The 23,980-nt window shown below is 46.0% G+C and overlaps 3 protein-coding genes across 8 annotated transcripts; 1 reads left to right on the top strand and 2 right to left on the bottom strand.

The window, feature by feature from the left end:
* On the top strand, positions 3,982-10,740 carry LOC8072087 (callose synthase 11). Its single transcript, XM_021455408.1, has 3 exons — positions 3,982-4,333; positions 4,432-9,832; positions 10,371-10,740. Exon 2 carries the CDS (start codon positions 4,459-4,461, stop codon positions 9,829-9,831), a length of 5,373 nt encoding a protein of 1,790 aa, XP_021311083.1. The 5' UTR covers positions 3,982-4,333; positions 4,432-4,458; the 3' UTR covers position 9,832; positions 10,371-10,740.
* On the bottom strand, positions 12,617-15,223 carry LOC8072086 (protein NUCLEAR FUSION DEFECTIVE 6, chloroplastic/mitochondrial). 6 transcript variants are annotated; one of them, XR_002450811.1, is made up of 4 exons: positions 14,974-15,221; positions 14,726-14,853; positions 13,265-13,337; positions 12,617-13,065 (listed from the first exon to the last, which is right to left on the bottom strand). XR_002450811.1 is itself a non-coding variant. In XM_021455412.1 (3 exons), exons 1-3 carry the CDS (start codon positions 15,120-15,122, stop codon positions 13,058-13,060), a joined length of 285 nt encoding a protein of 94 aa, XP_021311087.1. In that variant the 5' UTR covers positions 15,123-15,222; the 3' UTR covers positions 12,617-13,057. The 6 variants fall into 6 exon arrangements, 4 of the variants coding, with proteins under 4 accessions (XP_021311087.1, XP_021311088.1, XP_021311086.1 ...); XR_002450812.1 differs by having other exon boundaries at positions 12,617-12,876; XM_021455412.1 differs by lacking the exon at positions 13,265-13,337 and having other exon boundaries at positions 14,974-15,222.
* Positions 16,863-18,099, bottom strand: LOC8072085. Its single transcript, XM_002456324.2, has one exon. The coding sequence runs from the start codon at positions 18,044-18,046 to the stop codon at positions 17,147-17,149; it is 900 nt and encodes a 299-aa protein (XP_002456369.1). The 5' UTR covers positions 18,047-18,099; the 3' UTR covers positions 16,863-17,146.

Genomic DNA, 23,980 nt, shown 5'->3' with positions numbered 1-23,980 from the left:
GCGTAGCGTGTCATGTGTCAGTCGATGATGTGAACAACTGTTGCCCGTCAACTTAGCTCGCCTGCCGCTTAGCAGTTCCGTAAGGCTCTCTTTTGGATCCCTAATCCAAGGTCTCGTTTAGTTCAAAAAAAATTTACAAAATTTTCTAGATTTTTCATTACATCGAATCTTTAGACGTATGCATGAAGTATTAAATATAGATGAAAATAAAAATTAATTACACAGTTCACATGTAATTTGTGAGACGAATCTTTTGAGCCTAGTTAGTTTATGATTAGACAATATTTGTCAAATATAAACGAAAGGCTACAGTGTTTATTTTTTTTAATAAAAAAAACTGGAACTAAACAAGGCCCAACTATACTCCGTTCCAAACTACGATAGATGTTGATGTTTTGACTTTTGTAGATGTATAGTTTCTGTTATGCACTAAGTACTACGTCTTAGTTCATGCTTAAAACAATGTATCTAGAAAAAATAAAATATTTTATAATTTAGAACGGAGGAAGTAAATTATAGATTAAGATAACTATAATTATAATAATTAGGAGTGTTTGATTATTGTTGGTTAAAGTAACAATACTATAATAACAATGTGATTATCATCAAGAGATTATAATATAGATTATACATCGGATTATTATAATCCAAATTATGTTATATAATCATGAGTGCTTGATTATTGTTGGTTAATAATGTGACAATGGATACAACCCTTAAGTATTGGTCGCTATCAGGTGCGGGCAGATCTTGTGGAAGGGTAATTTGGTTACTAAGCGTCTATTATCTCCATTTAGCAAGTCTTGTGTGGATTACATACATGGTTATTGTAATTTGGTGTTTTGATTATAACAATCCATCCTATAATCTAGACTATTTATCAAAAAGTTGTATATGTATTATTTTTATGAAAATATTTTTCAAGATAAATCTATTCATATGGTTTTCATATTTTAAAACTCAACAACTTAAAAATTATTTATAATTTATATTATCAATATTTGACTCAAATATTGTTTAAATTAAATTTTTTATAGATATAAAGAGAGTGTTTGACTTAAATCTTGTCCAAAACAACTTTAGATACGAAGGAAGTACGTAATTATGTACTCACCCCAAAGCGAAACGTGAAGAAAAAGAGCATAAAAGGCATATTTGCTCGCTCTCGTCTCAAGTGAGCTGGGCAGGAGGCCTAGCGGCGAGCAGAGAACCGAGCTAGGACGATCGAGGAGCCGAGGAAACCTAACGCCTACTCGAAAGGGGTGGGTAAGGGTAAGTCCATTCCGTTTCCACCGCCAAAATCCCCTCCTGCGCCCGTACTCAGATTTGAGATTTCCATTTCTCCGTCCAGCCAGCTCATCGGCTGTACGTCGAAAAAGATCCAGCGACAGGACCGCAGGCCGCGGGTTCGCGACAAGAGGCGAAGCGTCACCTCCTCGCCAGGGCGGCGGCGGTCGACATTTCCGGTGAGAATCCTCTCCTCATTTATCTGTTTATTATTACAAGGAAAAAAATCTCCTATTTTACCCGCAGTAGATGTTAGCCCGAGGACACGGTCAAGTTCCGGAGGTTAGTTTTGGGTGGGGAGAGGAGGACAAGACAAAAAGAATCCGAGCGATCTCAGTGGCAATTCCGTGAATACGCTCCTCTGTTGCCATCGCGCCACCCATTATCTTTTTAAAAAAAAATTAAGGAAAACCCCCCACCCATTTATCTGACCCATCGGCGGCGGCCAACGTCTTCGATCCCCATCCCGGGGATGTCGCTAGCCTACGCGGCCATTCCCTCGGTGTCGGACCTCACGTTCACCACCCGTCCACCCAGATTTCCACTGAGCAAAGGGCCCACGTCGCGCTGCCGTGCACTTCGGGCCCGCTGATCAGTCTCTCAAGACTACTTCATGTACCCGTTGCTGATCTAATCCGCATGCGCTGAGGAGCGGGCCAAAAAGCGTCAGACGGGGAGCGCTGGTCTGTCTGGTCGTTGCGGCCCACCCACGAGCGGGTTTGCGTGGGGCCCCACTTGCCATTGGCGCATTCCTCGAGCGGCGCGGCGGGCTGCGCCTCTGTCACGACACGAGCCTCTGGCGTTTGCCTACGTATCTTCCTTGCGGCTGCGCGTCAGATGGGATGAGCAGGAGACGCACACGCAAGCAACCACTTGCGTAAACAGGGCCTTGTTTACTTTACCTAAAAACCAAAATCTAACTTTTTAAAATTTCTCGTCATATCAAATCTTACAGTATTAAATAAAAATAAAAATAAAAATTATTTATATAATTTATTTATAAATCGTGAGACAAATCTTTTAAATTTAGTTAGTTTATGACTGAACAATATTTGTTAAATAAAAACAAAAATAGTATAATGTCAAAATTCAAAAAAAAATGAATCTAAACAAGACCCAAATCGCCCGCTGGTTAACGTTGTACCAGGGATTGTTATTTCTATATAAAAAAAAGTTAGGCAAGGGGACAGCAAGCCTGGGCAAATTATCCGATACTCATTACCCGTACCCGAATTACCCGAACTCGAGGTACCCGATTCTAAATTCGGATAGCAATTTTGATTACTCAAAATTAGTTTGGGTAATTCGGGTAGTATCCCCGGTACTCGAACTACCGAATTACCCAAATATTTGTCTATATCTTTGTATTTTATCATGTGTTATTAGTTAAATATTAGAACTTATCAATTTATCAGAACATAATTCTCTTTGTTTGAACAAGTGATAGTAATATATTATTCTCTACAAAATTCTATTGAAATTCTATACAAATTGCTGCTGAAATTATATATAAATTGCTATTGAAATTTTGTATAGTGTGTTGTTTTTTGAAAATTCGGGTAAATCGAGAATACCCAAACCCGAATTATCGGGTACCCGAAATTGCAGGTAGTGTTTTTTTAAGACTAATATCGGGTAGCAATTTTCATTACCCGAATTTTAAATTATCCGAACTACTCGACCCGAAAAAAATCGGGTAACCCGAATGCCCAGAGCTAGGGACAGCGTGCCAGTCGCGGAATCTAAACATGCTGCGTCGTAATAGAATGGGAAAGAAATGGTGCTACTTTTATTTTAAGCAAAATATATGTTTGAAACAGATCGAGCTTTTTATGTGGAAGCAAGCAAATGCCAAATGGTCGTCGCGTCTACTTTTACGGACCTTGGCATTCGACGGAAATACAGTGATGTTTGCTCTTTTGTGATTATTAGCTTTCTAGTGGTGCACAAAAACTGACAGCGCACGAACGGCAAAGGCAAGCAAAAGGTCTGTTTGGAGCTTGAAACAGAAGGGATTAGCGCATTAGTCCACGAACAAGTGTCACAATGATAGGTCCCGTCGCAAAAGCCGTCGTAGTTATCAGAAACGGGTCATAAAGCTTCAGGTCTTTGTGTTGCCGTCACTCTTAAGTTTCATGCTACCCTCTACTAGTAGATCATTTTCTGGAGTTTATTCGACCGTGTTCCTTTTGGGTCTGTCTGTGTCCTCAAGATGCGATATGCTGTTCTTGTTCACCGCTCTGAATTTGCTGCGGTGTTTTGACAGTAAAATAGTGTGGTAGTCACCGTTCTCGCGGCCAAATCTTTCATTTTTAGTGGGGGGGCACGGCACGTGAACGGCATGTAGCGAAATGTTTCCCATTTGCAGAAAGTAGGAGTAAAAAAAGCTAAGAGATTCTTGTACCTTATGGCCCCAATTATATTAAAAAGTTCTTGCTCTTTATCACCCTTATAAATCAAAAGTTCCCACGCCTTGAATCCCTTTTGTTGAAGCCAAAAAAAAAATTAAAAAAAAAACTTCTCGAATTCGCTACAGTTCTTTTTGTTAATTTTTTTGACGTAATTTTCTGTTAAAAAAATTCGACAGCTGCATGCCGCACACTTTATCGACCTGGATTTCCAAACCTCGAGCACTTTTTCCTCAACCCCTAATCCCCTAGGGCCGAACTAGACCAAGCATCAGAACCTGCTCGAAACGATTGGTGAAACCCCACCTTCCAAATTGCTCATCATCCACACCATCTGTTCATCGTCGTCATCATTGTTCCCCTCCAAATACAGCGCACAGAAACACTAGCATCCCATGGCTGCTGGTTCTGGTTAGAAAGAAACCCCAGAAGCAAAGCGAACCAAACCCATTCCGACCCACCCGGCCTCGCGGCCGGATCACACTTCACTCGAGTACGGGCTTGCCCCCGAAAAGCTGAAGCAAACAAAACGCAAACGGCTCATCCCATCGCATCACATGATTCCCACCTCATCAGCGCCGCATCGCGTCACCGCAATCTCGCTCGCAGTCGCAGTCCTCGTCGCCCCAGATTCCCATGTACTGCTCCTCCTGCCAACAATGGCTTGATTTCGCACTCCGCACTCGTCACTGCGCCTGCGGCTGGGCGCTGACGCCTTCCCCGTTTTTTTTTGCAGCTCCGCGACGACCGCTAGCCGCGAGGGATGAGCCTCCTCCGCAACCGCCGCACCGCCGCGGCGGCGGCGGCGGCGGGAGGAGGTGGGGGGAACCCGGAGCCGGCGGCGTACAACATCATCCCGATCCACGACGTGGTGATGCACGGGGACCACCCGTCGCTGCGGTTCCCGGAGGTGCGCGCGGCCGTGGAGGCGCTGGCGCACGCGGCGGACCTGCCGCCGCCGCCGCTCGCCCGCGCCTGGGACGCCTTCCGCGCCGACCTCTTCGACTGGCTCGGCGCCACCTTCGGCTTCCAGCTCCACAACGTCCGCAACCAGCGGGAGCACCTCGTGCTCCTCCTCGCCAACGCGCAGCTCCGCAAGGGCGGCACCCTCCCCACCGACCACCCCGCCGACGTGCTGCACCACTCCGTCGCGCGGGACATCCGGAGGAAGCTCCTCAAGAACTACAAGGCCTGGTGCTCCTACCTCGGCAAGAGGCCGCACGTCCATGTGCCGCCCAGCGGCGGGCGCCGTGTCGCGCAGGGGGTCGGCCTTGACACGCGCCGCGACCTGCTGTACACCGCTCTCTACCTCCTAATCTGGGGCGAGGCGGCCAATCTGAGGTTCATGCCGGAGTGCCTCTGCTACATCTTCCACTACATGGCGCTCGACCTCAACCATGTCATCGACCAGTCGATTGATATCGAGACAGGACGGCTATCTATTCCTGCGGTGCACGGTGAGGATGCTTTCCTTGAGAAGGTTGTGAAGCCGATATATGACGTGCTCAAGGCCGAGGTGAAGTTCAGCCGGGACGGGACCAAGCCACACTCGGCCTGGAGGAACTATGATGATGTGAATGAGTACTTCTGGAGCCGCCGAGTTTTCAGGCGGCTCCAATGGCCCCTGTCACCAGCCAGGAGCTTCTTTATACCGCCAGGAAACCCTGGGCGTATTGGCAAGACTGGTTTTGTTGAGCAGAGGTCGTTCTGGAATGTGTACCGCAGCTTTGATCGGGTATGGGTGATGCTCATTCTCTTCTTTCAAGCAGCAATGATCGTTGCATGGGATGGCCGCACTCCGTGGAATAGCCTTCGCTACCGTGACATCCAGGTACGGGTGCTGTCTGTGTTCATCACCTGGGCTGCGCTGCGCATTGTGCAGGCAGTGCTTGATGCAGGCACACAATACAGTCTCGTGAGGAGGGATACTGTATTGCTCGCTGTCCGGATGGTGCTCAAGGTGCTTGTTGCTGTTGGGTGGACTATCACATTCATTGTGCTCTATGTTCGAATGTGGGATCAGAGGTGGCGCGATCGTAGGTGGTCTTTTTCTGCCAATTCCAGGGTGTTAAACTACCTTGAGGCAGCTGGTGTGTTTCTCATCCCACAGGTGCTTGCACTTGTGCTCTTCATCGTCCCATGGATTCGGAATTTTCTGGAGAAAACCAATTGGAGAATTCTATATGTGCTCACCTGGTGGTTCCAGACCCGTACGTTTGTTGGACGTGGTGTGAGGGAGGGCCTCATTGATAACATCAAGTATACCACATTCTGGGTGTGCCTTCTCACTGCTAAATTCGGCTTCAGTTACTTTCTCCAGATTAGGCCGATGGTGGAGCCAACAAAGACTATTCTCAGCCTCCATGACATTAAGCGTAACTGGTTTGAGTTTATGCCTCACACAGAGCGGATTGCTATAATCTTTCTGTGGGCTCCAGTTGTTCTTATTTATCTCATGGATATTCAGATATGGTATGCGATCTTCTCATCACTTACGGGGGCACTTATCGGGCTGTTCTCACATCTTGGGGAGATTCGCAGTGTTGAGCAGCTGCGCTTGAGATTCCAGTTCTTTGCCAGTGCAATGCAGTTCAATCTGATGCCTGAGGAGCACCTGGATGCTGTGCGTGGCGGCCTCCGAAGTAAGTTGTATGATGCTATCAATCGCATCAAGCTGAGATATGGCTTTGGTCGACCATATAGGAAGATTGAAGCTAATGAGGTGGAAGCTAAGAGGTTTGCACTGATATGGAATGAGATTATTCAGACATTTAGAGAAGAGGACATCATTAGTGACAAGGAAGTTGAGCTTCTTGAGCTACCACCAGTTGTGTGGAAAATTCGTGTGGTGCGCTGGCCATGCTTCCTGCTAAATAATGAGCTGCTTCTTGCTCTTGGTCAGGCAAAAGAGCTAGTAGCTGACGACAGGGCACACTGGACAAGGATATGTAAGAATGAGTACAGGCGATGTGCTGTCATTGAAGCTTATGACAGTATACGACACTTACTGCTGGAGATCATTGAGGATAGAACTGTTGAGCACATCATTTTCAGTCAGCTGTTCTTTGCATTTGATGCTGCAATGGAGAATGGGAAATTTTCTGAAGAATATAAACTTGAACTGTTGCCTGAAATCCATTCATCTGTAATCACCTTAGTGGAACTGCTACTGAAGGAGAAGAAGGATCAGACCAAGATAGTAAATACTTTGCAGACTCTTTATGTCTTTGCAATTCATGATTTTCCAAAGAACAAAAAGGATATGGAACAGCTGAGGCAAGAGAGGCTAGCACCACCAACACTAGAGGAATCCCGTCTCCTCTTTGAGGATGTCATAAAATGCCCAAACAATGATGATGTTAGCTTCTACAAACAGGTGAGGCGCCTCCATACAATTCTCACCTCCAGGGATTCTATGAACAATGTCCCAAAGAATCCAGAGGCTCGACGGCGTATCACTTTCTTCAGCAACTCTCTATTCATGAATATGCCTCGCGCTCCAACAGTTGAGAAGATGATGGCATTCAGTGTTTTAACCCCATACTACAATGAAGATGTGATGTACAACAAGGACCAGCTTCACCGTGAGAATGAAGATGGTGTCTCAATTTTGTTTTATCTCCAAAAGATTTATGAAGATGATTGGGGAAACTTTTTAGAACGTATGCAGAGGGAGGGAATGACTGATGACAATGAAATTTGGGGTAACAAATATCAGGAGCTCCGACTCTGGGCCTCGTATAGAGGACAGACCTTAGCACGGACTGTTAGGGGAATGATGTACTACCACAGGGCTCTCAAGATGCTTGCTTTTCTTGATACCGCCTCCGAGGTAGACATCACAGAGGGGACAAAACATCTTGCATCCTTTGGTTCAATTAGGCATGAGAATGATGTGTATCCCATGAATGGTGGTTTCCGGCAACAACCACAAAGGAGGTTAGACAGAGGAACCAGTACTGTAAGCCAATTGTTTAAAGGTCAGGAAGATGGTGCTGCTCTCATGAAGTACACCTACGTGGTCACTTGCCAGATATATGGAAAGCAGAAAATTGCTAAAGATCAACGCGCCGAAGATATTTTAAGTCTCATGAGGAAAAATGAGGCACTCCGTGTTGCTTATGTTGACGAGGTCCATCACCAAGGCTATACTCAGTACTATTCTGTCTTGGTAAAGTTTGACCAGGGTTTACAGAGGGAGGTTGAGATATACCGGATTAGGTTACCAGGTGAACTGAAGCTTGGGGAAGGAAAACCTGAAAACCAGAACCATGCCATCATATTCACAAGAGGCGATGCAGTTCAGACAATTGACATGAACCAGGATAATTATTTTGAAGAGGCCCTCAAAATGCGTAACCTGTTAGAGCAGTACAACTATTATCACGGGAGCAGAAAACCAACACTTCTGGGAGTTCGGGAACATGTTTTCACTGGATCAGTCTCTTCACTTGCTTGGTTCATGTCTGCACAGGAGACAAGCTTTGTTACCCTTGGTCAGCGTGTCCTAGCTAATCCATTGAAAGTACGGATGCATTATGGGCATCCTGATGTATTTGACCGCCTTTGGTTTTTAACTCGGGGTGGTATAAGTAAGGCATCAAGAGTGATCAATATCAGCGAGGACATCTTTGCTGGTTTCAACTGTACCTTACGTGGTGGCAATGTTAGTCACCATGAATATATTCAGGTTGGTAAGGGCCGTGATGTTGGCCTCAATCAGATATCAATGTTTGAAGCAAAGGTTTCCAGTGGCAACGGTGAGCAGACCCTTAGTAGGGATGTATACAGGCTTGGTCATAGACTGGATTTCTTTCGGATGCTCTCTGTGTTTTATACAACAGTGGGGTTCTACTTCAACACAATGCTGGTGGTCTTGACAGTTTACACATTTGTTTGGGGACGCCTGTATCTAGCTCTCAGTGGTCTTGAGGCTGGTATTCAGGGCAGTGCTAATTCAACCAACAACAAAGCCTTGGGTACTGTGCTTAATCAGCAGTTCATCATACAGCTTGGCTTCTTCACTGCCTTGCCAATGATTATAGAAAACTCTCTTGAACAAGGTTTCCTACCTGCTATCTGGGATTTTTTCACAATGCAAATGAATTTTTCATCTGTGTTCTACACATTTTCCATGGGAACTAAGAGCCATTACTATGGCCGGACAATCCTTCATGGTGGTGCAAAATACCGTGCTACTGGTCGTGGTTTTGTTGTGCAGCACAAGAGTTTTGCTGAAAATTACAGGCTGTATGCTAGGAGCCACTTCATAAAGGCAATAGAACTTGGAATAATATTGACTGTGTATGCTGCACACAGTGTTATTGCCAAGAATACACTTGTTTACATAATCATGAATATATCTAGCTGGTTTCTGGTGGTATCATGGATTATGGCTCCATTTGCTTTTAATCCATCTGGTTTTGATTGGTTGAAAACAGTGTACGATTTTGATGATTTCATGAACTGGATATGGTATCCCGGTGGTCTCTTTTCTAAGCCTGAGCAGAGCTGGGAAGTGTGGTGGTTTGAGGAGCAAGATCATCTACGGACCACTGGTCTTTGGGGAAAGATTTTGGAAATACTGTTAGATCTCAGGTACTTCTTTTTCCAGTATGGGGTTGTGTACCAGCTGAAGATAGCCAACAATAGCAGAAGTATTGCTGTCTATCTGCTTTCCTGGATATGTGTGGCTGTGATTTTTGGTGTGTTCGTCCTAATGTCCTATGCTCGAGACAAGTATGCCGCAAAGGAGCACCTTTACTACCGGGTTGTCCAAACTGTTGTCATCGTTCTTGCAGTGCTGGTGCTGATATTGTTTCTGAAGTTCACGGAATTTGAAATCATTGACATCTTCACTAGTCTTTTGGCATTTATTCCTACTGGTTGGGGCTTGATTTCGATCGCTCAAGTAATTCGGCCATTCATCGAATCCACTGTGGTGTGGAACAGTATTATTTCTGTGGCTCGCTTGTATGAGATACTGCTTGGAGCATTCATTATGGCACCAGTTGCATTGCTGTCCTGGTTGCCGGGATTTCAAGAAATGCAGACAAGGGTACTTTTCAATGAAGGTTTCAGCAGGGGCCTCCAGATATCCCGTATTCTTACTGGAAAAAAGACAAATACAGTTTGAGGTACTTAAGATTTCACAACGACCCTTGATTATTTGCATAGCCTCTTTACATTGTAGTACAGAGTAACCACAAATTTTGTGGACTAATTTGCATGTTAACTGGGGTCCATTGTCGAGCTTGACTGGAACTCTAATATTTTTAGGCCTCACTGTTTCTGTTATATACTTTGCTCATAGTTAATGTTACGAGTGCATTGATTAGTGAACAAATCATTAGTACCTTTGTTTTGATTGGTTATTCACAGTCTGCATCACAATACTGTTAGCTTCAGGTAGCACAATAGCCAACTAAGTTGATTGCACAACAGTCAATTAAAGCTGGATGTGAATTCGTTTATAAAAAATTAAAATGGCATCCAAAACTTGAACAAAATCTTTGTTTCATGGTCACCACAATAGGAGCAGAATATCCCTGTATAGCACCGTGCTGTAGCGGCAGTTAAACTTGATAAACTTGCAAGTGGAAATAGTGTTATGTGGACTTTTAGTTTAGGATGTGCAGTTGCTGGGTGCTGACTGTTTTGAGTTTTCCTGAACAGGTTCTGACCCAGATTGTCGAGGACTTGTGGTATAGCAGCGGTGCTCTATCTTCTATGTACAGCTTAGCAATTCAGTATGGAAGGGCTTTGTGCTTACTGATGTAGCTATCTAGTTTAGGAGTCCAGATTTCTGATTTTGGCAATTGAGATCATCAATTTTTGTACATTGGTAGCGCTAGTTGTGTGTAGCTGATTCTATTGCAGCAGCACCGGTGAGCTCTGGTGACTTATGTGTTAACCTCTGCTGGAAGCTACATCTTTTGTGCTAGCAACTGTGATGTGAGTGCTGTTGCTCTGCTGAAGGTATAAAGGTTGCTGGAAGGAATTTTCCTGGATGTGGCCGATCATATGAGCGATCCATTTTGGTGAAGGTACTGGTGCCAAATTTATTCATCGTATTTGTCGTCCTGATGTAGCGAGCTGCTGGTGTTTGTTTGAGCTATTGACTCATCGTGTCGGTCCCCCGGGTTGGCAGTGCGCTCCAACTCCATCCGGGCTGCTGCTTCGATGGCTCGACTGCTCGACTGCTCGAGCCACCAGGAGGACGTGGACAGCCGGACACTATCGACCAAGACTAGACGGACGAGGGCCATGACTCGTGGCGGCGGTCGTGCGCACGCAGTAGCACTGGTCGGGCCAGTCCAGTTGTTAGGGCTCCCAATGCACTTTTTTTTTTTTGAACCTGGGAATTGCATTACTCAGCTGCTGCAATGTCAGCATTGACAATTACAAGTACATTACTTGGGGTGGAGCTTGTAATGAGCTCATCACCTTCAACGCACTCGTAACCTAGAGCTGCTCAAGCATGGGGAGCTCTATTACAATCCCTATTCTTTAACACACACTCAAACTGTAGAAAATTAGAGTGCACAAGGGCCTTCAGTTCATCAACCAAGTTGCCTTCAGGTCTAGCGCAGGGTTCAGCTGAAAAAAAGTTGTTGCTGTACCATCAAAGCACCTGTTTCCATAATCAATCTTCCAATACCCAAGTCTAGCGCCGTTTGGACGCCTTGCAGACAGGCTATTAGCTCGGCTTGGAAAGCACTCAACAGTTAATCAACCTTCCCCACTTCCTGTTAGGATCACATCTCCATAAGTATCACGAACTTTTTGCTCCAGCAATTGCGCGATAGGATCTCGACATTTCGTGAACATCAAATTTTAAAACTGGGCATCGAAGTATGGATGCCTGTTTTTCAAAGTGGTTTTGCCTATATATATGTTTTTAAAATAAAAAATATGATACATCACAAATCATTTAAATAAAAAATAAAAGCAGCATAAACATTTCCTAAAAATATAATTTATTTTATGATGCTAGTTGGATCTTCTTACCTGTTTACAATGCTAATGATTTTTTGCTCGTAGTCACGATCACTATTTATTTAAATTATTGTTGTGTGCTACATTAGACTAGGAGTTCAACCAAAAGGGTCCAATGGATTCCGAGTACGCAAGCAAAAGATCTCACAGGCGACGCTAACCTCCCAGATGCCATTATCCACCATATATAGATCGCATTTAAACATCACATGCCTAGTGGTTTACTTTATTTGAATTGCTTGAGTATAGGTTTTTTTTTAAAAAAAAAGGTTCCAAAAAAACGGGGCATCAAACCTGCAATCAAAATAAATCAAGGCACCACAATAATTTAAATAAATAATGGTCGCAACTATGAGCAATAAAATAACAGTAACAATAGATTGTATTTTTAGAAGAAAAAGAATTGGTACTAATTTCTTACTTTTTATTTATTTAAAATGAAATAGCTATTGGTTTTTTAGAGATTTAACCATATATTTTATTATTTTTAGAAAAATTCGCAGATAGGAAAACTACACATTAAAACCAATCAAGGGCCAAAGTTGTCGGTTTCGATGATAACTAGTTTTAAATTTTGATGACCAAAATCAGACTTTGCGGTATTTGATGGCTAAAAATATACTTCTTTAAAAAAATAATATACAGGTTTCAATAATTGTACTAGGAACTTGATGAAATTCATATAGTGCTATAGATGATGCATTTTTCTATAAATTTGAACTAAGCTGGAGTAATTTGACTTAATGATAAAGATGAAGTAAACTATCATCCGTAACCGGAAGAGGCCTACCGTGGAAAGGATTCACCGGATGCAGGTAAGGTGAAGACTGAAAAGCACCAGCTCCACGTCAAGAAACCATATGGGTCCTTGAGATAACTTAGAAGCTAAATCAGCATTTGAACATACTACGCTTAGACCAAAATGCAAAAAGTGTGAACAGCCTTTAACCAAGTTTATTCATTCCAGATCTACATGATCAGGCAGGTCAAGACCAAAGTCTTTTTGACAGCTAGTCAGCCAAAATAAATCTCAGTAACAATTCTGCAAATTTCATACAAACTGGAATCCCAGAGCATAAAACATGTTTTAACTGAGATGCCAAGTACTTTAAATTCACGAGGTATTCCATAATCCAGACCAGATACCATCACTGCAGGTCTCCAATAACGACAAATCATCCATCTACAAATAGAAACACAATAATCTGAGCTCAAGCTCTGAACTAGCATCATAAAAGTTAGCTGCGATGAAAGCTACATTTGCTCTATGTTTCATTTATAATGGGCAAAACCAAGGCAACAGAGATGGCAAAACAAATAGCACGGTCTAGTCTTCATCCAAGATGACCTCTCCATCGAACTAATCACAGGCCTATAGAGATGCAATGAAGTCAAGAAACATACAGTACAGAGATAAACAATATTTATATTGGAGAAATAACCTCACTATTACTCGCTATGCCTATCAGAATCAACTAGCACAGAGAACATTTTGTAAGAAAAATGGAAATTTGCTAGAAATTTGTAATAGACATATCTTATCATGGATGTTCCTTAAAATCGGAACGGACCTGTAGATCTGAGGTGACGGGATAATAGTCTGCTACGTTCCATCTAGAGACTGTCACACGTCATCATTACCAGCTGGGCCAATACAAAATAATCAGTCTCCTTTTTTTTCCTCAATTTTGTAATTAATGATGATGTTACATTCAAATTTATAAATGCTATTCTTAAATCCACCAATAGTTCGACTTCAGCAAACCACAGGCAAAAGTCCAGCCAGGAAAGAAATCTCTCGTTTTGCCAAAAGGTCCACAAAATCAATAAGAGATCGCTCAGAGTGAGTGGGAATCTTAGACATGGCATAACAATCGTGGCACAGCAGCTCTAGGTAAAGCATTTTGCAATTCCACAAGGAATAATTAAAATACCTGGCTCAATACAATGTATGGCTCATAAAAATGCAGACTTCTTTTGTTCCATATTGTACATCTTAATATGCAAGTGCAGTAGTTCACAATAGATGAATTTAGATGCAATTCCATAAGATAAAGATAGCGGGCTCTTCTTTCCACAAATCATTCTGACACATGAACTAGTGATGGAAACTAGCCATCAACAGTTATTATTGATGGAATCTTTAAAAATTATTCACCTTTTGGGTCCCTGAAGTTCATCTATCTTGACCTACAACAATGGCCATGTGGAAAGTATAAGATTGATTTCAATATGAAAACTTTGCTACCATATTTCAGTTCTGAACTAGAAAATGTTTATGGCTTCCATGTTGTTAATGAGACAGGTACTAAAGGCAAACTTAAAACACATATAGGCACAAACCTTAGGAACTGTGTAAGGAAGTCACACACCTTCCTACCTTGTTCATATAAAAATGTTTGAAACTGCTAGTCTAACTAGAAAAATGGCAATGCTATAGAGGGAAAATATGAAAAACATCTAGAGCAACCAAACTCAAGGACTCGTAAAAGGTGATCTGATGTAAGCTAAATATACATTATTACATTATGTAATGTATATGATAACAAACTTTTGGGACATCCTACAATGGTACTGAAATTATCTTGTGCAGAGCTCTAGTACTCCTAGTCAGAGCAATGTGAGCTCGTATTCATTTACATTGAACTGAATCTGATACGGGAGCAAAAAAGACAAAAAAAAGGTTGACAGGAGTAGAAGAATCAGGTTGGTGTTCCATTGTGGGAGCTTGAATGTCAATCAAGGAAAAAGTGATTGCCTGTTTGTTTGGTCATACAACATTAACTTGGCTTGCTAAATTTGTTGCAGCAATCAACATGCTTGAGATCAAAATTACCCCCAGAAACATCAAATTCTTATCACTACTCTGGATGACCTAAAAGATATGCATCAACGAAGGAAAACGGGTGCGTGCGAATTGTGATCGGGCTTAAGCTGTCTCCTATATGTGGCAACAAGCTAATATGGTAAATAACAAATTATAATCTAACATTGCGAAGCAAGGAAATGAAACTGAGACCAGGGCAAATCACCTTCTGATAGCCAACCGAATCCCTTGCAAGCCGGGGCAGCGAGTAGCGACGTCATGAGCGCCGAAGCCGTGGCGCTGTGCATGGGCATCAGGGACTCCAGGCACACGCTGCTCATCTCCACCGGCGACCTACAGAGCGAAACAACAGACAACGATATATCTGAGTAACAATTTCAAACAGAGCAAGCCAAAAAAAAAAGGACAAAAATACAACGGCTCCACGGTCCCAAAACCTAAGATAGTGGGCACCTTAGGAGTGCGCGGGGGGCAGAGGTGGGCATCCGCCTCGGCAGCGGAGCCGGTCCGGCACGCGAGGCGGCTCTGGCTGCCGCGCTGCGGAGTGATGATGAGCCGCTGGACCGGAGGAAGGATCTCGCAGCTGAGGCGGCGGCGGCCATTGCGGCGGCGAGGCAGGCGGGTGCTGTGTTCTTCTGCGCTGTGGTGGCCGGCGCGACTCCCCCAGTGGAGGAGTGCAGGGACGGAGAGAGATGCCAATAAACCCTACGGCTGTGCTGGGCCGGGTATGGCGGCCGGTGGGTTGGTTCGTCGTTGCGGCCGAAACCAGATTGAGTTGGCCCATGCGCGGATGGGCCTGGCTCCTCCGCCGAAGGTACCGTTTGATCGCCCCAAGCCCCCAATGATGTGGATTAAGGACGTTGGCCTTTTCTAAAAAAAAAAGACATGTATAAGTGTCCGTCTAAGTTATACTCAATCAAAAAAATTATGACAAGTCAAAACTTTTAGTCATCAGTTGGTTTATTTCTAAATAATTGGAGCACCAATATTTACGGGAGTTTTCTACTGTTGTTATGGCACTCGACCAATTGCACAGCTATGTTTGTTGCTCTACTTGATTTTGTCAAATCTAAGTTTTAGCTTATCATGATTATGGTTAGACAAGAATTGGAATCCAACCCAGCAGACCCTAATTCGTGCAAGTTTAAATCCTCCTCAATGTCCTCCAAGTCCTCGTGGTTTAGGGATGAAACGAGGATGAAATTATTTCGGACGGGTTTCGTACCTGAGCTGCACGGCAATCTTGCCGTCTTGCCGAGACGGGCGGTCGCGGGGAGGAGATAGGGAATAGCATAGGAAAACGGAACCTACCTCGTGTCGTGTGGTCCATGCACGTCAACAACCGGACAGCAAAGTTAAGCCTGGGGATGAGAGCACCTTTTTGCGTTGGTTGTGGTGGTCTCGCCTAATCCAAACCCTACGCTACCAAATTATCAAAAACCATCCAAAATACTAATACTAGTATAGTAGCTGTATAATGCTGGCGCGATACTGCTGCGCTGCTCAAAAAAACAGCTGGATATGTTCATGTTGAGAAGCACTTTTCAGCCGAACCTCAAGACAGGGCTGCCGATCGAATTTTAATGGACCGAACGATCTGTTGCACGTACTGCATCAAATAAAGTGGCAGCGGGTACATGACATTGGGACGTTGGTTGGTGTGTAAGCGTAACGAGATGGATGCAAGTGTACACGTCCAGCAGTCAACAGTTTTGTCATGCACATTGGCTCGTCAAAATTATGGCCTGCACTCGTACCGTTTGTGTCCGGCCGCTAGACTAGATGGGATGAAATTAATTGCGCGTAGCCGTGAGTAGCCGATCGACGGCGTGAAAATATATGTCGACTGTACCAATTTAAATAAAATATTCGAGTATTAGTATATAGGACGATTGAAAATGAAAATAAACGAAGCAATTTAAAGTGCTCAGGTGTTCGTGCAAAAATAAATAAATAATGGGATTGATATCAATCATGCCCTTCAATTCGAGGACAAAAGGCTTGATATCATTTTTTTTTTCCTTTTCGCTGGGACAACGAGTGCCTTCGACCGGGTACGAAAAGTTGGTGCATGAATTGGCTGCTGGTTGGTGTACCATTAACAAGATGGATCCAAGTGTCCAGCAGGCAACAGTCCACAGTTTTGTCATCCATGCACACAGGAACGTCGAAATTGTGGCCTACTACAACATGGCGTTCGTCCCGCTGTCTGCTGATGAAATTATTATTGTGATGTACGGGGGGGCACGGATCAATGTGGGAGAAAAAAAACAAAAATCACCCTGCGTAACTATTGTAAGTTCGTACAGTTTTTAACCTTCTGATCATTGCAGCCACACAAATTGGATCAGCGTGCACCGACACATGAACAGTAACGTGGATATACAGTGGGCATTTTGATCTGCAATACACAGTACAAGATTCTATTGTAGTACGTACACACACACACTACTTAATTCATTGGTTGCGTCACCGTCAGTGCACGTAGGCGTGCACAGAAGCAGGCAGCTGGTTCTACCCACAAACTACTCGATTGCAGCAAACGAGGAGAGCACACGATGCGATCACCACTGGTAGTAGTAGTAGTAACACACGACTGAGTACTGACACATGACACGATGCAAACTCATGGAATGTATAATCCGCTCTGGCCTGCTTCCTCCTGGAACCCGCCGTTCGTGTTCCGATCCATGGCTGCATTCCCGAACTCCTCGCCGTTGCCGTACTGCTGCTGCTGGTGGTAGCTACCGCCTCGGGGTCGGCCGTACCCGGAGCCGAACTCCTCCTCCTCCACGTCGGGGCGCGTCCGCATGGGGTTCGACTCGCGGCCGTAGCCGTACCTGCCGGCCTCCACGTCGTAGTAGTAGCGGCCGTTCTGGTACAGCCTCGTGTCGCTCATCCCGTAGTCCCGCTGCTCCTGCTCCTGCTGCCTGTGGAAGCCCGTGTAGTACCACGGTGGCCGGCCCCTGCCGCTGCCGTTTTCCGGGTACGGCTGGACGCCGTCGAGGTCTCCTCCGGCGCCTCCTGCCTCCTCGGTGCGGGTGGTGGTGGCCGGCACGTCGGTGGGCGGCCGGCCCCTACCGCTGCCGTCTTCGGGGAACGTCGTCCGGACGCGTTCGCGGTCGCCACCGCGGCCTCTTACAGGGCCCGCCGCCTCCACGGTACCTGCGGTGGCCGGCACGTCGGTCGTCGTCGTCGTCAGCTTCTCGGCGTTGCGGTGCACGCCACGGCGGAAGTAGTCCGGCGGGTAGTTCTCCTCGGGGCGGCCGTAGAGCCCGTACCCACGGCCGCTGCCGCCGCCCGTCGAGGGGCGCGAGAACGCCGGCGCGGCATCGGTGTCCGCGGCCGCGGCGTGGGTGGGCACGGACGCAGCCTTGTCGGGCTCAACGGTGGCTTCCGCGGGACGCGCGGTCTTGCTGAAGAAGAAGCGGCCACCGCCCCACGCGTCCGCCGAGCGAGGCGCCGCGACGGCGAGCACGGCCACTGATAAGGCAGCGAGGAAGAGGTGGCGAGCAGAGGCAGCCATCGGGTCCGAAACCGTCGGTGGCTGGTGACTGTGTGTGTTTCCGTGCGCGCCCACTTATTTATAGCGCGGTCCGGTCCGGGTCCGATCCGGGTCCAGCGACCACCGGCGGTGCAGGACGGTACAATCAGGTCTCGCAGCTAACAGCGGTAGAAAGCTGATGGGAACAGAAACTGAAAGGCATCAGAAGACAGTGGTGTGGGTGGTCACTGATCAGGTCGGGGGGGCGCCGATGATGGCGGGGGAATTGGGATTGATGAGTGGGGGAGGAGACGACGGCCGGGAGAGCGTGCGCGGCGCGGTGTGCATGATGGAATTTGGTGCACGCTGGCTAGCTGAGAGAGGCTGTTCTGAGAGCATGTGAGATCTATAGGAGACACGCGGAGGGGCTGGCATTGATGGAAGTCATGTCTCGTGAGGTATGAACAGGGAGCAGGCGATTATTATTTTCCGGGTTCCGGGCGTGGGCACTGGGCGTGAGATTTTAATGGCTACTGCTCGCTCCACATGATCCATTTATCACTAGCTCGAGTTACTGTCATGCTTTGGTTCTAAGCGAGGATCAATCCTTTATTACTGGGGTGTACAGATCGACCACAAAAAGGCCGAGCGTAGTGTTTGATCCGTCTTACTTGTACTGACTACTAGTTACTACTAGTAGTGACAAGCAACGCAGCATGCTAAAACTAACAAGCCCTATCTATATAGTACGCCATGATCAGAATTCAGAAGAGGAGGCACAAATTGTCAAGCAGTGACAGTCTCACAGGACTCCAGCAGTACTCATGTCAAGACGTCAAGTCGTGCCAGCTGCCAGCACAGATCTCGGAGCGAAAGTTACCTCTTCCTAAAGGGGAAAGAGATTGCCGCTTTTAGATTTACTATAACACATGAAATCATTGAAGCTTACGTAGCTCAAAGCGGCGGCAGCCGAGAGCTGCATTTTCTCTCTCTTTTGAGGCTTTTCTTATCCCTTTCTCTCGCTGGATCACCTCTTCATGCGATGCGAGATCAAGGTGATTGGTGAGTAAAGCCCACCATCTCGGCTGGACCGGATCGGGCATTCGGGTTGTTCCGCCATTCTCGCCGCTCGCTCTCGCTCTGCCGCTGCAGCATGATCCAACACGACCGCGCATGGATCGCGGAACTGCAACAGCCCGGACAATTGCACAATTCGGCCCACATCGACACGGTCACGTAGAGAGAAGGGATTCGGCACTGAAGAAGTCCTTTTACAGCCCGAAGTTTGTAGTCCGTGTACTGATCGGTCCAAGATATATAGACAGGGATTGGCCTACGGGAGCCTTATTCTCTTGGGCCTTCGGTATGGGCCATTAGGACGACCATGCTACTACAGTCCAATGCTATTCTCGAGATAGAGGGGATGGAGAGAGAGAGAGAGAGAGTATTTGGAGGGAACGTCTGTGTGGTCTCTATATTGCCGGTAAATTTTACGTCTAACTAGCGATTGTATATTATGCGCATTAAATCAGAGGTAGCATATAGGACATTGATTTATTTTGGTTTTGGTACACTCTATTATGCACTTATTTGTGACTATATATAGTAATTTTTTTCTACTAAACAAACTCAAATGAAAACAATTTCAATTACAAAGTTTTATATCTTGCCAAATACTATGACTTTAGTATAGAATGTGTCTCTATAAAAGACTTTTTGAAAATATTAAAACTTTGAATGTCAAAAATATGTTAATTTAAAATAAATGTTCATACTCTAAACAATTTCTTTATTAGGCCATGAAACACACTATGTACACAAAACCTCGGCAGTGGCGGTTGTAAACGCATTTCTACTAATGTTTCTTACAACCGCCATTGTTAGGGGCCAGTGGAAATAGATCTTTCCACTGGCGGTTAAGACAACTGCTTAGGGAAATAGATTTCTATTGGTAGTTCAGCTAAGACAACCGCCGGTGGAAACATTCATCCAGAAAAATAGAAAAAAATTATTGGTAATTTCTCCATCCAAGATCGTTTACAAAATTTGTATTTCAAATTTGACAACTTCGAATGTAGTTTTGTATGACAAGATGATTTCAAATGAAAAAATTATCAACTATAAAGATTTATAACTTTTAGGGTTCTACAACATTTATTTTGGCGGTTTTTTCATATGTCATTTGAAAAACTCAAAAAAAAAAAATTTCAAAATATTTCTACAGAGTGGCGGTTTCTTAAGAAACCCACATGTAAAAATAGCTCATTTCTAGTGACGGTTTTGGTAAGAAAACCGCTTGTGAAAATCAATTTTTACCGACGGTTCACTTAAGCAAACCGCTAACGGAAATACACCATTTTAAATAAGTTTCCACTAGCGGTTCTTGAATCGGATCCGCCAATTTTTTTTCATATGCATTTTTAATTAAAACCGCTTGTAAAAAAAATGTCCACCGCCAACATAGAGCTTTTTATACTAGTGTAGAGAAGAAGACACTTGATGTTCAGTTAACGAGGGCAAGCTGATGCATATGTATATGGAACACACTAATTGCAACCTGCATTGCCCAATCTTCATAGTGGAGAGCCTAAGTAAATTTGATAACTATCGTTGCATGACCTGATGCAGAGGCACCACGAGATCTTGCACCCCGCGACAAACTGCTGAGACATCCACCCTTTCATAAAACGACAAAGTCAGTCTATGCAATCACGCCATATAGATACTAAGTCACGAACTAGATGAATCGGAGTTGGATGTTCTACAACCTCCTTAGGAGTCGAAAGAACGAAATTTGCAAAGCACGCGTGCCTTACCAAAGATTTCAAGCATTCTCTCCATGAGAAGAGAACACACATGAGGTGGCTGTGTTTTAACCAAAAAGAGTCTCTTACATTCAAGGATTACACAAGTATTTATAATATGACGAAAGGTATGTGAAAAGTTTATAATTAACCTAGGGCCTCTTTCATTCAAAAAAACCAAAATTTTATCAAGATTTTCTGTCACATCGAATCTTGCGGCACATGCATAAAGCATTAAATATAGACAAAAATAAAAATTAATTACACAGTTTGTCTGTAAATCACGAGATGAATCTTTTGATCCTAATTAGTCCTTGATTGAATAATAATTACCAAATAAAAACAAAAGTGTTACAGTACAGGAAACTAAAAAAAATTTCGAAACTAAACAAGACCTAGGTACTGACCACGGTATCAAAGGTTCTCTTTACTTTTGCCAGCTGAAGTGGAAACTCTACTTCAATTCTCGAGGAACTGTTGGACTGCATGTATTACATTTTTCACTAAAACAGTCATAACTCTTAATTCAAAGTCCAAATGTTAAGCTGCGTGTAAAACTAGACTTCAATTTTTTTTACATAAACATAAGCCTTGTTTAGTTCGCAATTTTTTTTGCAAAAAGAATTAGATTCTCTGTCATATCAAATATTGCGTCGTATGCATGAAAAAACTAAATATAAATAAAAATAATAACTAATTGCATAGTTTGTCTATAATTTGAGAGACAAATTTTTTGAGCCTAGTTTGTTTATGATTAGACAATATTTATCAAATATAAACGAAAGTGTTACGATATCTATTTTGCAATTTTTTTTGAAACTAAACAAGGCCATAGCTCATGTTGCTGTATAGTTGTAAGAAACTGTAGGATCATACTTGAGATAAGTTATCTTTGTCCACATCACATATTCACATGGGTACCCGGTAAATACCGGTAACTGTAGCCGTATAAACCCCAAGGCCGTGGAGAAAAGGAGCTAGAAAGGCACTTCACCAGTTCAGCCCCCACTTTACATTTTGACCAGGGGCCTTTTCATGGCACGTGAAGAGGTGTAACCGTAATATGAGATGAGATGAGAGCAACCAGCGAGACGGATCCAAAGAACGCGAGCGGGGACGGGGACGGGGACGCGGGCCAGCCCCTGCCCGCCCCGGGCACGGGACGAGACGAATCACGCGCTGTTGGGCGCTGGCCCCCGCCCCCACCCCCCTGGCTAGACGCCTATAGGCGGGCCGGGTAGTAACAGTAGACCGCTACTGGGAAAAAAGTGGACACGCCCCGCGGCCGCGGGGGCCCGCGCGCAAGCAGAACGGCTCTATGTCTTGTCGCCGGATGTGGCACCCGTGCCCCCGTGCCGTGCGGTGCCAGCCGGCCCACAGGCAAAGGCATCAGCGGGCAGGCAGGCAGGCGGGGGCAGCGACGCGCTCCGGGAACTCATCGCTCGCTGAAAAAGGCGTCGGCCCATCCATCCCTGGCTGGCTGCCTCCCTCGTCGTCCCGCGTCCGCTTCTGCCGGTGCCGATGCCACTGCCACCCCTCGCGTTTGAAAAGACGAGCAAAGCTGAGCACGGCGCTGTGGGGAGAACAGGAACAGACGTCCTCCCGAAGAAAACGTGAGCGCCGGGGGTTGGAGCGTCCCCCCGGGATAGCTGCTGCCGCGGCAGAGCTGCCGCTGGCCCACACGACCGGTAAATTCCACAGTAGTGGGCATGGGTGTGGGCAAAGGAACTCGCGGGATGGGAGTCGCGACGACACGACGGCTGGGGTGGGGGCTGGCTCTCCCTTGCACCTTTTGATGCCCCACGGCCACGCGGCACGGGCATGGTGACTGTCTCCTCCTTTTTACGGTTTTATAAGCCGACTCGTCAGTCGCCACGCAGGCTCGGCTGTTCGGCTCGGCTAGGGCAGATCTGGTTGTATAGTCGTGCAACGCCCCGGCAAACGACGGGGGGCAGTGACGCTGATGCGTCAGTCCCGGCGAGGCCCAGCACGTCCACGTCCATCAGGGTACGTGAACAGTGGTGGGTCTCGTGGATTCCTTGGCGTACAGAAGCCTCCGTTGGCTGGGCCGTTGCGAGCGAGACGCATGTGCACGTCGGCGTCGATGTGCAGCGCTCGATCAAGGAGCAGACCGCTAGGCTGGGGGTAGTGGCGGCATGAAACGGCCCTATCCTACCACGTTCCCCGGTTCCCGTATGACCACGCCACACCGCTTTGTGTTGCGTTGAGGTGGACGGCGCACCAGACCAGTTGCTACCGGACCGGCGTTGGTTCCCTGTCTGGCACGGAGACGAAACAAACACGCACAGCCGGTGGCGCGATGTGGTGTGCTGTGGCCGTAGCCCGTGTGGTGTGGGGGGTGCGCGCGAGACGGCCCTGACTCGTGACAGAGTGCGCGCGCGCGCGCCAGAGCAGCGGAGCGGGCACACTCATTACTTAATCATCACTGCGTACAGTATGTACTTATCGGCTATTGATTGCGACTGGGTCTGGGTGGGTCAGATCCGTCCGTCCGTCGACTGCTAGCTTTGGCATTGAAGGGCACCGGCGAAGACATGGTGAGAATTAATACGTGTCCAGCAATGGCATGGAGGCGGTAGGAGCAGAGGCCCCGGCCAGAGTCATAACGCCCTTCGATTGCATTGCATAGCCATAGTGGTAGTAGTACTATTTGCATATGAGCAGGAGTACATATGACCTACAGCTACAGACATCTCCTGAGCTCCTACAACTATTCACCCACCCACCTGCAAAATGCAGCAGCTACTCCCGTGAAAAGGTGCGGATCTACTTGGCGTGAACCTGGTGTCCTAATCCGATCAAACGAGCCGAGACGAATTTCAGGTCAAAAACCACGTCCGGATGCTCGAAATCACACCGCTAGATTACAAGGCCTGATGACCGATGCGGTTGGGGACTCAGGAGTAATGTGAGACGGGGAGGACGGCACCGTGCAGGTCCAGTCGTGCACTCTTTCCCCGAGACGCTGGCGGGTGGCCTCCTGCTGGGGGAACAGTGGCACCTAAAGCAGCAGCCTGCCGCTGCTGGCCGCTGCGGCCGCGCACGGTGGCCAGTAAGCGCGCAACAGCAGCGCAGAGCGCAGCGCCGTGCCACTCCGCACCAACGCAGCAGCAGCAGCGGCCAGCGGCCCCCGCCTAAAAAAACCCCCGGC

The sequence above is a fragment of the Sorghum bicolor genome, chromosome 3 (genome assembly GCF_000003195.3).
Source record: "Sorghum bicolor cultivar BTx623 chromosome 3, Sorghum_bicolor_NCBIv3, whole genome shotgun sequence".
Taxonomy (NCBI): domain Eukaryota; kingdom Viridiplantae; phylum Streptophyta; class Magnoliopsida; order Poales; family Poaceae; genus Sorghum; species Sorghum bicolor.
Note: the sequence above shows the minus strand (reverse complement) of the source record. Positions and strands in the feature narration are given on the sequence as shown.

Coding starts and splice junctions, on each gene's coding strand:
- LOC8072087 (XM_021455408.1), top strand. CDS start 4,459: ATGAGCCTCCTCCGCAACCGCCGCACCGCCGCGGCGGCGGCGGCGGCG.
- LOC8072086 (XM_021455409.1), bottom strand. CDS start 15,122: ATGGCCGCCGCCGCCTCAGCTGCGAGATCCTTCCTCCGGTCCAGCGGC. Junction 14,854..14,973: donor GCCCCCCGCGCACTCCTAAG/GTGCCCACTATC, acceptor TTCGCTCTGTAG/GTCGCCGGTGGAGATGAGCA.
- LOC8072085 (XM_002456324.2), bottom strand. CDS start 18,046: ATGGCTGCCTCTGCTCGCCACCTCTTCCTCGCTGCCTTATCAGTGGCC.